This window comes from Lepisosteus platostomus, chromosome 9, assembly GCF_059453375.1.
Source record: "Lepisosteus platostomus isolate fLepPlt1 chromosome 9, fLepPlt1.hap1, whole genome shotgun sequence".
In the NCBI taxonomy this organism is placed as follows: Eukaryota; Metazoa; Chordata; class Actinopteri; order Semionotiformes; family Lepisosteidae; genus Lepisosteus; species Lepisosteus platostomus.
Genome location: NC_142619.1, coordinates 31,119,451 through 31,132,998, shown reverse-complemented (window position 1 = coordinate 31,132,998; position 13,548 = coordinate 31,119,451). Strand labels below are relative to the sequence as shown.

Sequence of the window (13,548 nt, the reverse complement as noted above, 5' to 3'; positions counted from 1 at the left end):
TGGATAATTGACATTTAAGTACCAATCCCCATAAAAAGATGGTGGTATAATGTTATGAAAACCAAGTAATTATAGAGCAATAATTCTCACTTCTTTTCCTTGTAAGGTTATGTGGATAATAATTAGAACTGAAGTAGAACGTCATCTATATGGAAAGAGGATTCAAGGACATAGTCAACATGGATTTAGAAAAGATAACTGATTTGTTGGAGGTTTTAAACAAACAGTAATATACATGCACGGAGCATATGATGTGGTAAATGTAGACTTCTAGAAGGCTTTTGATAAGGATAAAGGGTAGAAGGAAAGTTCACAAATTAGAGGTGAGAACTGTGAGTTTGAATGGAGAATGGATAATGGGAAGAAAACGGAGTACAGAGGGATGAAAGCTCGAATTGCAGTAAGCTAATTTGTGGAGTACAAGAGGAATCTGTATTAGGACCACTACTTTGTTTATATCAAACTACTAGATGGGGGGTTGGCAACTTGTGGCATGCATGGTATTATTGGCACTTGCAATGAACAAGGAACATGTATTAAGTCTAATAGCAAAAGAAAAAAGTTAAAAAAAACATTACAAACTAAACGTGACTGTTCTATTGTTCTCTACAACATGCTATCCAATGAAAGCTCTTTGGTGTAGAAAAAAAATATATTCACTTGGTTTAATTACTGCATCCTTTTTAGTGGAAATAGCCTATTATTTTCACAGGAAAGCTCGCTGTTTTTGACACTGATAACGTTTTTCACACTTAAGTGTAAAGGCAAACATTGGGAAGGTTTTTGCATACTTTGTGCACTATCTCGATGCAATTATTTTCTGATGTAATAACAAGGTCGAAACTACCTTGAAATTTGGGTTGCATTTTGTCAGCTTTCAGGGTTTCCAACATTTTGGCCTGATGTTTTCTTTTCTGGTTCAATCAGACAGCTTTGATACCAGCGACATGGATTTTTTAGTGTTTCACTGGATGAGTGCTGAGGATTTTGGAGTGTGTCACAGTAAAGTTGGCTTTAAGTTTGATATTCTCTTGATTTTCACTTTTTTGGAATTTCAGTAGCATATTAACAAAACTACCTAGAGACTTCTTACATTTTGTTGAGGGACATGTTTGAATTTCATTACAGCTCCCACTTTATCATTAAATGCCTATTTATTTTTGATTAGCATTTGGATCAGTAGACCACTGTGAATAAATATTTTTACACATGAAGTCTGTTCTTTATCCTTCCCTTAGCTGGTTAACAACTGACAGGGGCTTAAAGTGTAAAATGTGTAAATCAGGGGAAAGGATCACACTAAATGGAAATTAATTTACTAATTATTATTATCTATTAGATATTAACTTAATAATATTTGTATTAATCAAAATGTCAATGGGGCTATTATTGACATTTTAAAAGTATCAACTGCACACAAATCTGTGAAAACAAGTGCATGAGTTTACTTTTGGCATGTCCCTTCTGAAACGTTGCCTAGATTCTACAGAACTACAGAAGTTTGAAAATGATACCAAAAATAGCTAACACTATAGAAAGTTCAAAGGAACTTTGAAAAGGGAAATTCAAAACTGATCAACAAGGCAAACACCTGGCAGATGAAGTTTATGTACATAATGTAGACAAATACATATACATACATTTAATACAATTACATGCATTATGTGCATTATCTGATTGCACATAATCACATTATGTGCATTAATTATATGCATTATGTTGCAAAAATATCAACTAGAGATAGAAATCAGGATTTTTTTTAGCTTGAAGAAGCTATGTCTGGGTGTTTGTGTTGACACATCATTTCTGAATACAGGATTTACTGTCCTGTATCAATGGTCAACGCCTGATTGCATGGAAAGGTACACTACAGCTATACTGTACGGTCATAAAAAGATGGTCCCCTTTGATAATGTCCAAAATGATCTAAATAAATAATGTGTAGCCAAACTACAAATGTAATAGTGAGGGAAAAGAATTCATGCTATGCACGCAGCATTTACTGTAACCTTGCTTCAGGCAAGATATTAAATGCTTTTGAAGAGAAATGTTTAATTATCTGAACTATACTTGGCAATCGGGGAGCTGTGACAGTCAGCTGAAACGTCTGTCTGAACGTGGTCTAGCAATCCATGGGCAATGCATAGGTTTCAGTTTATAATAAGTTGAGATCCTAAAAGTAAAAAAAAAATAGGACAAACGCACACAAGAAAGTCCTCACAATGGAAATAGGAGACTGCTCTCTTCTGTGTGCTTCAGGCCAATGTTTTATGCTATATTAAATAAGCTAAGCGAGTGGATAGTCAAAGAAAAGGTAAAATTAACACAGGAAGGAAATGTAAAAAACACTAGAAGAACTAGTCTCATTTACAATAGGAATCCTAATTATTTTGTTGTTCTTTCTTTGATAAAATGACTGATTAAATGACATTCTAAGTATAAGAATGTAAAATTCAAATTTTAGCAACAAAAGTTAAACAACAAAAACAACTAAAAATCTTAGAATGCATTTATGCCTTATTATTTTATACTTAGCGTTTGTATTTAATCAGTTTGGAATGTATTCTGGGTTTAATTTCTTATTATTTAATGGAAAAGCCTTGGAACATTTTTTTGGTCTTTTTTTTTGTTCATAAAAATAACCGGGAGAATCTCCTGGCTTGGACATTAACCCTTAAAAAAAAGTTTTTGGATGGTTTCGAATCAAGGAAATAAATCTGAACCGTGAAACTCTTTTTTATGTTTAGAGGAACAGCAGCTGGCTACATCTGCAGCTGTTGGAATAAGTTCTTCCTGCTGTATGTATGTTTTTCTTTTTTTTAAAAAGGAAGGGACGGTCTAGCAGAGGAGATGGCATGTTAGTTTGATCATAGCTTGTGGACACCAGCATTCCCTAAGCCTAGTTACCTTGTCTCCTCTCCAGCTCTCCTCACTGCATCTGTGCATATTTATGGGGTCAAAGGAACTTTTAATATTCCACAAACAAAAGCGTTTAAAATCACAGCACAATTTAAAAGAAATTGTGGGTCTGTTGCAGAATTCTTGAATTTGCCCTTGCTGATTTGTTCAGTGGGGTTCAGGAATGGTTCACTTGAAATCACAATGAAGTATGAATGATTCCATAGCTATACCTTCACAAAAAATAATGTCCCTTCACTTATGACTTAGTTTTATCACTTTTTTTCAGAATATGTTTTTTTGTTAACCTTTTTTTTTTTAATTGCAAAAGCATGTTATCTGATTAACTCACCCAATCAGGAATCACAATTTTTTGGCTCTCAGCTGCAATCCCCACAAATGCACCCGGGTAAGACTGTAATAATAATTTTAACAATGTAAGATTAGCATACAGTGCTTTTGATGAGTTATGCACTTCAGTGGGCTGTTTATAAATAAGGTTGGATGAGTAAGAACAAAGAAATATAGTTAAGCCAGATCATTGCACTGCTTTTTTGTTGCCAGTGTTTTTTACCTGAAAATCCAAACTGCACAAAAATTCCAGGTGTCAGCATTATTTTTCTAGCTTTTTTATGAATATAGAACAGAAGGTAAGCATGACCCCAAAGTGTGAAGAAAAGCAGCAAAGCATTAGACTCCGACAATCAGGTTTAGTCAGGTTTTGTGTATACAACAAATTGAATTTCAGTATTTATAACCCTTCTAAGCCACCGTGGATAAATCAACTTAATGAATAATAAGCATAATAACAATAAGGTACAGTGATTTTTCTAAAGGATGTTACAAACCATGACTGTATTCATATCTATTTTCTTTAGGGAGGAAGCACAATGTTCATAATAAAGCCGAATACAATTTTTGCTACTATACTCCTCACATCCTGTTCCCTTTTACCTTATATACCTTGGGTGTACTCTTATTGTTTGTTTGGGGTTGAAAATCTTGAGCTGTGGACAGGAGGAGGCATGCTAGAGGAGTTGAACTGCTTCCCTCGAAGACAGAATTATCAACAAACCTCTTATCTTTCCGATACTGTTGTTATCATTCTGAGTTATGCTCAGAAATCAGAACTTGGATGTTGCCATTGCTTTTTCAAATGTTTAACACTTTTAAAGCCAAGAACAAGAGGCTTATTTATACAGAAAGTGTCCTAGGGGCCTGGGACGGATACCAAAGGTTCCTTCAAGGAACAGCTGAATGGGATACTTAGATCACTAGTAATGAAATAATTAAATTATTAGATAGATAGGCTGAAAGGATTCCTCTTGCTTATATTTTTTCTTATGTTATTATAACTTTGCTGTGACTCATTGGTGAGGGAGTGCAAAAGAGTGCAGTTCCACTGCTCCAGGGTGCATTATTAATGGAACACAGCAGTCTGGACAATCTGGACCAACCTCCACCAATGCTTGAACTTTACTAGAGCGACCAACTATCTGTTTGTGCTGAGTGCCTTGATAAGGTCCTGTTAGTCTTCTGCAACAGTTGAGGAACAGTGTTCACTACTGTAACGAGGGCTCGTTATTTGAATCTGCTGCTTTGGCTAACTACACCAGTTCCTCATTTTACAAAAGGGATGTGTTCTCCAAAAGTAGTTCTTTAAATAAAAAAGAATTTCCTGTTAATTAAAGACATCAATTAGAGATAATACACATATTAAGAACAGTAAAGCATGGTAAGTCTTTTAGTACACACAATTATAAATGGAGTTTAAAACAAAAGTTTTTTTGGAAGGGGTCCAACCCTAATATCCCACTTCCGCCTATCTAAGAATGAATATTTAATTTTTCCATCCCTCTCTGATCCATCTTTTCCCCCACAGCAGCTCCCTCACTCATCCCTCATTAAAACAGGGTTCTTATAGTCCCACCATTACGGAGAGTTTCACCAAGCTACGGAACAATGCTAATTTAAACCCACTTGACATGCAAAGATAAAAAGGACCAAAAATGGAAAAAGCAAGCAGTGTTATTTGACATAGACAGGTGATGATTCATTCACTGGTAGAAATTGATGGCTGACCTTCCAAGGTAGATGACTTAGGAGTCACTGGGTGTCTCGGTTCACAACTCACACAGATGGCTAAAGCTGTAAGAAGGCTATCGTGCAACAAACGATCCAGTATAACAACAAGTGAAATATTCAAAATTCAAAAATTCATTATGCATACTGGAAAAGGGGCACTCATTTTTCAAAGCCTTTAACACACAATTAATTAATCAAGCATTTATGAAATGACAATTTTATATAACTGTATATATCCATTAATTTTCTAACCAGAAAAAATCCAGTACAGGGTTGAGGGGGAGCTGGAGCCTATCCCAGGAAGCAAGGGCACTAGGCAGGAGAAGGATACATGCTAGACCCAGACACAAACACAGACACACTCACACCAGGGACAATTTCTCCAGAAGCCAGTGAACTACCAGTTAACTTTGGACTGTGTGAGGAAACCAGAGCACCTGCAGGAAACCCATGCAAACACAGGGAGAACATGCACACTCCACACAGATAGCACTCCAGAAATTGAACCCAGAGCCCCAGCGTACCGACGGTACCATCCATGCCATGCCTAATGGAGCCCAATTATCACCAGCACCTCCACTCCACAGAAAATGCTTCTGAATTAAGCCATGAGCAAGCTAATGCACCTCAGCTCTTTGCAAATAGGATGATGTAGATTGCAAATGTAGCTAGAAAAGTTTTATTTTCTGCAAATTTAAACATATCTTTGTGACATGCTGTTTTGTACTTAGAATTTTCACCCAGTGTATTATTTTTTGAAGAGGCAGATATGAAAACTACAGTAAATCCTTGAATTTTTCTGTGATGGACGTAGTTTCTTCGCAGTTTGTGAGGATGCTGTCTGTTTGCTTTCTTCTCTTGTATATAGTTTGTTAGCCTCAAGTAGCCAGTCAGTCAGCTGAGTCCTGTCACAGTTTCCTGTATATATCTTTCCAGGTGCTGCAGGATTCGTAGCTGAGATGCCATCAATCGCAAAATGTGTTGCCGGTTTTGAAAATGGGCATTTTAACCATCTTTTTAGCGTGATTGGGCACTGCATTCCTTTCAAGAAAATGAAAGAAACTGCCAGTGCTGAAGTGAAATGGATAAAAGCTGGGCTAGAGTGCAATATTAATACACTTTCTTCCATGCTAGTAATTAACAGACTCTCTGAATGGCGTGGTATTCTCAGCTTCAAGCCCCCTCCCTCAAAAAAACATGTGCAAACAGGCTTCTCTATTGAAAAAGGGTAAGAGAGCGGATGCTAATTGGCATTCTGTGTGCTCTGTGGAGACTGGAGCGCTGGAAAACAGACTTCAACGCTGCCATCGGTGGTAGTAAGTGCTGCAGTCAACATGAGCTCTAAAGTTGCATTCAGCTGCGAATAGCATTTATAAAAGGCAACGCCAAGGTTGCTTGTTGCATTCAAGGAGCCTAAATGAATGTGCTTTGGTTAAAAAAGGCAGCAATTACTAAAATGAATGCCCTTTCAGTGTAAGAATTTTATCTTTGCCGTTGCCATGGGAACAGGCCCTTTTCTCCCTCCCCTCACACAATGGAACTCCAGGATTTACACACTCTGCAAAAATCTTATTGATATCGGGTTTACATACAGAATAAAAGTTTGATTTATTTTTTAGCACGAAGCTCATAATAATAGCCAAGAAAATCATTTATCCCCAGTCAAAAAGTGTAGAATTTGTCTTCCAGGGCATTTTACATTTATTTTTCCAGTTTTTTCCTTGGTCATTATCATTCATTTCACTTTTTATTCTGAACAATGCATGGTCTTTGGCTACTTTATTTGAATAATATTAAAACCCATTTCCTCTGTCAATTGTTATGTCAGTATTTTTATATGAAACCTATATTAAAAGCAATGGGGTATGTGAGCTACCGCCTGACTGGCCAGCAATATGTTTTTCTCCATAGACTGTGTACATTTTTATTAAAGAATTACTCACTCTCTCAAAAGGGCTTACAGAGTTTGTTTGAAAAGATACCCCTGTTGTTGTAGCACACTCACATAGCTAAGTCCTTTGATTCCGTATGAAATTTCATTCTCTAACTGTACCTTACCTTTTGCATTAAGTGGATGCTAACCAAAAAAACATTGTCAGCAAAATCCATCAAGTATAACACCATTACCAAAGTACTGATACTGCATGTATCACCACTTCGTGTCAAAAATCCCATGTAATTCAAAGAACCCTTGCCTGGGCCCTTATATTGTCATACTCTGGCATACCTGCCTTTCATTCGGCTGCATTCATACAGTAATTGTCTGAATAAACTGATTATCTGAGTTTGGAAAGGCATCTAACTGGATTGGATTTCTCTGGTGACAAGAAATGATAGCATAAATCCATGGAAGAAATCACTAACTTTTTTGTTGTTATAGAGTTGCTGTTCCTGGATGCTGAATGTTTCTTTAATCTGTTTTATCAGAAAAAGGCTACATACGGTAGCCGTTTTGTTATTTTTAGCTACAGCTCCACGTTACCGAAGTAAGAGGCTATACCTCCAGCTGTGTCTAGAGGCTAAAACCACCTCCTTAAGTATTTTCTATTTAATAAGGATGACCGTGTTTTTCTACAGTGCTACGAATCTAAAGCGTGGACAGGTTGTTCTTTAGAAATAAACTGGAAAATGTCTGAAGAATTTTTTGCCACGCTTCCTTCGGGGTTGGGATTTTAACTCGCTTTGCAGTGTAAGCTCCTGGTGCGTTTTCATCGGTACCTTTCGATTATGTGATGTAACAACCAGTGAAGGAGCAGGCGGCAGGCATCATGTAACTGTCTCCTCGTATGCGGTGAGAAACCAGGGAGTGGGTTTGGAGTGAGGATGTGCTGGAATGGCCATAGCTGTATATAATTATCACAGGAGAGGGTAGAATCAGAAGAGTCACCTTGGCAAGGTCAACAACAGTGCCTTCTAATACAGTCGCTCGGTATTCCCTGTACAGCATTTTATATCCAACACTGGTTTGTACATTAGTTAAACAGAAAACATATGCTGTACTACTCATAAAACATTTAACTATAGCAGTCTCCTTCTAATTTTTGTAGAGCTTGCTCCACACAAATTGCCCCAAGGACATGCATCAGTATTTGTATAAAATACACATTAGAGCCAGTGTTGCTCGCTGCAGTCATGCAGCTTGTCAGCAGGTTTAGTAGGGCTTTGTTCTAGTTATGGTACTCCAAGTCTGATCTGAATATTGTGTGCTCATAAATCTTGGGTACTTTCATGTCTCAGGTACCATGTCGTGCAAGACTGGCATACTGGAATGACCGCATTTTCTTTCAGTCTGACCGGTTTCTGTCAAGGTTTGTAGTATTGAAAAATCGGCAGCAAAATCTACACTGTTTCTGCAAACAGCTGGGAATTTAATAAAGGCCTTTGGAAAATTCTGCTGCTTATGATACAGGGCAGCACAAACGCCTTTCAGTCTTGCATTAGAGGCATATAAAACAAGTTTGGATTAGGGCAGAAATCACTTAGCTAAGCCCTTGCTGCTGGAGCCAGGGATGCAGCATAAACTACAAGTGTGCCCATTGTTTTGATTCTCAGGTAATGTGCTTCATATACATACAGATTTTCAATAGGCAGAGCTGCAAATGAGGTAGTAGAGGGGCTCCTTGCTGACAGAGGAAAATAAGAATGGAAGAAAACCACGAGAGATCATTACATTCATAATCTTTGTTAGTCTGTTGTTTTAAGAACCAAAGGACACTGGAAAGAAGTGCTTCGTATGCGTAATTCTAAGTCTCCCTGCACTCTGTTTTCTAGCCTCCCTCTGATGTTGGTCTCCATAAAAACTGATATGTTTTTACAGAAAATAAACATATTGCTGATATAGTTCAAGTAGATAGCTGCGTCAGCATGCATAGACTGCAAAGGAACAAGTTAAAGGTTTATTCCACGTTGAAAAGAGAAGAAAAGAAACACAACTTTTCGGCTGTGGAGCCTTCTTGCTGATATGTTTTTGTTTAAGGAGACGTTCATCATTTGTACACTGTTGTTTTCACTGCTGTGGTTCCTATTCTGTGGTCTTCTCCATCATTTATTATAATAATTATGTACATATAGAAATGTATGCATAAGCGTAGCAAGGGCTTGCTTCCCTTTGGTGCATGGCTTACAGCAGTCCTGTTCACGTGGCTTACAGAGGACTTTTCCTAAAGCTCTAGTGGTAGAGTTCCTCAGTGGTCCGTAGTTAGGGGAAGGCCTCCATATTTTAATCTACAGGAAAAAAGCAGTTTCTCCTGGGCAACTTGATATATCTTTCTGACCATTTTTTAATTACTGTTAATATTAAAAATTATAAAATGGAGTTTGTCCTCCCAAATTATTAAATGCTCAACTGAGAAGTTGTAAAAACAAAAAGGGGGTCTGAATCAAGGAACGAGACAGCTCTCAGCCCCATTCCTCCTGTATATCACTTGACCTGTAGTGTATACATACTCGTTTATCAGCATTTTTGGCATGATAACCTCTCGCGCAAAAGAACACGATCTTCTTCCCGTCTCCTTCAGATACGCACTTTGGAGCACATATCCTTTCCTCCCACAGAAGTCGGGGAACGATTTAATTAAATACATTTTCTCCTCAGGTATGCTGCCAGCCGGGAGGCCTAGCTTTCCTCAAACTATAAAGTGGCTTCCAGCTGAACAGCAATATCTACTGCCAGTGATAAAAATAACACCTTCAAAACGGGATTGCTGTTTAAAAAGGCCTGGAGTTTACATCAAGTCTTCTTTGACAAGTTATGAAAAGGAATGCGCAGATGGTGTAGGAAGATTTCATTTTCGGGAATCAAATTGAGACTGGAATCCTGTTGTGTATTCCAGAGAAACTTATCATGTATTTAAGGAAAATAAATGTAATCATTCATATACATATACATAAGCTCTTTTGTGCTCATCTGTTTTTGGTAACAAATCATTTTATGACCTACTTTTTAGTAATTTGAAATAAGAGTCAGAAAATCTCTGTGGCTTCTCCATGTGTAGACATTTCACTTTGGATGTCCAATGAAATAATAACATCAATTATAAGGTGTCATTGTAGAGCCTGGCACATGGCCTGAATTTCTGGTGAAAGGTCAGAGTGAGGACCTGTGTCAGCATGCACATTGCAAGGAAACAGGCAGAGGTTGTGCTGTAAAAATGCAAGCTTTGTAGAATTCCAAAATTTGTAAAATACCTTCTCTAAGATAATTAAGCCAATAATTCAACAAGATTTGGAAATGTTTGTAAAAAATCTTCTGTAAGCCAGGTTAATGATGATAATATGTTATAGAGGCAGTGAAAGTAAGAGTCACTTTTCACAAAGAACTTTGGTCGACATGCTGTTGTTTTAGTAACATGGTGTGTCTGATGTGGAAAAAAATGTTCCAAGGCTGAGGTAGTTCTTACTGAAGAGCTGACAACACAGCAATAGCAGTCCTATTAATTTCCTAAGTGCAGGGCACAAAGTAGCAACTTCTGCCTTTTGAAGTGTAGCCTGCAGCCGTTAAAGGATGCTGGGCTACTTTGCTGATTATTTCTTAGTTATTTTTTTCTTGTTTCGGCTTATATTGTATCTCAAACTAAGCATATAAACATCAGAACATTCACGAACAAGAGGAGACCATTTGAACCTTTTAGTTTTTTTCTAGTCACTAATTACTTGGATCTAATCCCACCATTTTGTGAAAGAAAGCAGAAAAAGGGTATTCACTTCTATGGAATTCATTAAGCAGAAATTCATAAAATGAGGGTTTAAGAACACTATATATATCCATCAATTTCATAACCACTTTATCCAGTACAAGGTTGTGGGGGAGCTGGAGCCTAACCTGGCAAGCAACAGGCATAAGGCGGGATACACCCTAGACAGGACGCCAGTCCATTGCAGAGCACACACAGACACAAACACAAACACGTTTTCCCAGAAGCCAACAGGGCCAGTTTTCCCAGAAGCCAATGAACCTACCAGTATGTCTTTAGACTGTGGGAGGAAACTGGAGCAGCTGGAGGAAATCCATGCGAACCCAGGGAGAGCATACAGACTCCCCTCAGATAGCATCCCTGGGGCCCAGCACTTAAAGGCAGCAATGCTAACTACAGGAAGAAAATATTTTTCATTAATATATATATATGTCATATGACAGCTGGTTTTATAATATTAGTAAGTAATAGCAAGTCTTGTATCAAATGGTTTTCAAACTTAATCACAATCCTTCTGGAGGACATGGCTTGTTGAACTGCTTGTGTTTGTCCTCCACAGATGTTGGGAACTATCACAGCCGTGCCCATCAAGGTGCCTCAGGTCAGCTCGCTGCACCGGCTGGCTGGACAGGCTCCCACAGTGCTACCTCAGGTAGGTACAAACCTTTCAATACAACCTGCATTCACACGGACAACCCCTGCAATGAGGTGGTGACACTTTAACACAAGTGTCTACACCTCCCCCCAGGTTTTCGTGCCATTCTCTGGCTGCTTGCTTTGCCTTCCAAGTCTTAACATTAGCATGTGAACTCCTGCACTCTTTGCCAGCCAGTGTTGTGTGCCTGACCGGTGGCTTTATGGTTACTACCCCCCTGTCAAGAATTCAAAAAGACAAAGGCAGGTAGAGGAGCAGGGAACTCTGGGAATCCTGGGCCCTTTTAGGAATTGAAAGAACAACAATTTAATATATTGTTCTGTGAAGGCAGATGGGTGAGGGTAATCCCTCTTCGGGAGACCGGGAAGAGAATCACGAGTCCTGGTGATAGAGGTGAAACGATCATCAGGCCTTTATTTCAGCTGTAGTTAAGGCATCATACAGCAGCATGAGAGGAAAAGTTTTCTCTCCTTTTTCTTTCTCTGCCCATTCCCCTGGCAGAGCTCTCTCTATAGACAGATAACAGAAGTTACAGTTCTCATTCCCACACAGCCCCTCTCCCAGCAGCTGTTTGACTTTCCTGTCTCACCTTTCTGTTATCAAAAACTTTTTGTAGCTACCTGCAGTCTGCGCATTATCAGACTCACAAGGACATGTTCACAAAAGAAGTGTTTTAAACATAATCACCTTTTTACAGACGTGTGGACATCGGTGCTTCAAGTACGGGCAAAGGTTTCAAGTGTAATAATTGCCATAATTTTCAGATGATCAAGCTGTTATATAAAACATATACAGAAACAATCCTTCATCTGCAGGCATTGCGATGACCTTAAACACACATTCAATGTCAAAGCATTCTTGAGTCTTTCTGATAGTTCATAGTTTATTCTGTAACTGAACCAGCACCTTGCTAAACGTTAAATTTGTTTTTAAACAAAGTAATGTTTAGTTTCCAGTGCCTTCATCATTCATGTAGTGTTTTCATTATGTGCAGTCCTATTTGGGCCCAGATTTCGGTGTCTGTTGCTCCAGTTTTGAAAGCCCTTTTGGTTTCAGCATTACAAAAGCCAGCTGAGAGTGAACTTTTATGTATTTAATAAGTGGTTCAGATTTTAACACCCATGTTTTTACTTGGATACAACAGGATTGTGGCTGAAATGCTTACAGTTACATACTGTAACACAGAAGTGATAACTGTTGGTAAAATGGACTAATAGCTGCCATCTACCACTTTATCGGGGCTCTGCTAATTCCACTAGAAACATAACACCTCCTTCCCCCAACCTGGAGGCAAACTGGCCTCCAAGAGGACTTGCTTCTTTGTAAAACAGAGTGTTAACTCAGTTTAGTGTTTGCAGATAAGGCCCCAGAGTATAGTCGTCATATCATATCACAAAAGCAGAACAGACATGACTCAAGGGTCTGACTTGATGGAGGCTGTGATATTAAAAGGCAAAGGTCAGGCCAAGCTCGTAGTGTGCCGGTCAAGCTACAAGAAGAAACCGTACTGTCCAGTTTCCTTCAGTCCCACTTTTTGATAGCTCTGACAAGAAGTATACTATAAATTCAGTGCAGAAGACCTCGAACAAAGGGAGTGGTAACCTAGCCCCCTCCTTCCTCCACTCATATCTTTCCCTGGACACTTAAGCCCCCCTCCCCCGCCAGGATCCAGTGACGCCACTAGCTCAGAGCCAGAAGCATCGGATTGCACCCTAATGCACTCTTATGTGGCGAACAGAGGAAGTGAACCATGATGGAGGGCTGAATTTTAGGATGACTGAGCTTAAAGGTGATGTTCCCCTGGTATTAAAATCAATTACCCAATCGCTTCAGAGTCTTACTTGCCACTCCCTTAACTGCTGTACAGTTCCTTTATCCATTACATCATTTTTACTGTGTAAACCTGGCATCTCATTCCGAGTGACTATTCTGAAATGTAAATAAAAGTCAATGAACACACTTCTTAACCGTGTAAATATGCAGTAGCTCTGCTAAAGTCTTGTTTTCTCTACTTTCAGCTGGTACCAAGTCTTTCATGCAGTGTTTTAATAGTGTATGGTTCTATATGGGCCTGGACTTCAGTGTCTGTTGGTCCTGTTTTAAAAACACTCATAGATTTGAATTCTAACTAATTGTGTCCATGCAGGAAATATGATATTATGCCAGACATTTAAGTAGGAGACAGCTTCAAATACAAAAGAATTGCTCATGACTGGA

At 38.5% G+C, this 13,548-nt stretch overlaps 1 protein-coding gene across 2 annotated transcripts in view; it reads left to right on the top strand.

Annotated features, from left to right (window-relative positions):
- phf21b (PHD finger protein 21B) overlaps window positions 1–13,548 on the top strand; it is a 106,978-nt gene that overhangs the window by 76,102 nt on the left and 17,328 nt on the right. For both annotated transcript variants that reach the window (XR_015941142.1, XM_088644703.1), the window contains exon 5: window positions 11,236–11,328. Coding sequence is in view for 1 of the 2 variants with exons in the window: in XM_088644703.1 (XP_088500829.1) it covers window positions 11,236–11,328 (93 nt within the window). In the remaining variant the exon portion in view is untranslated. The remainder of the gene's footprint in view (window positions 1–11,235; window positions 11,329–13,548) is intronic.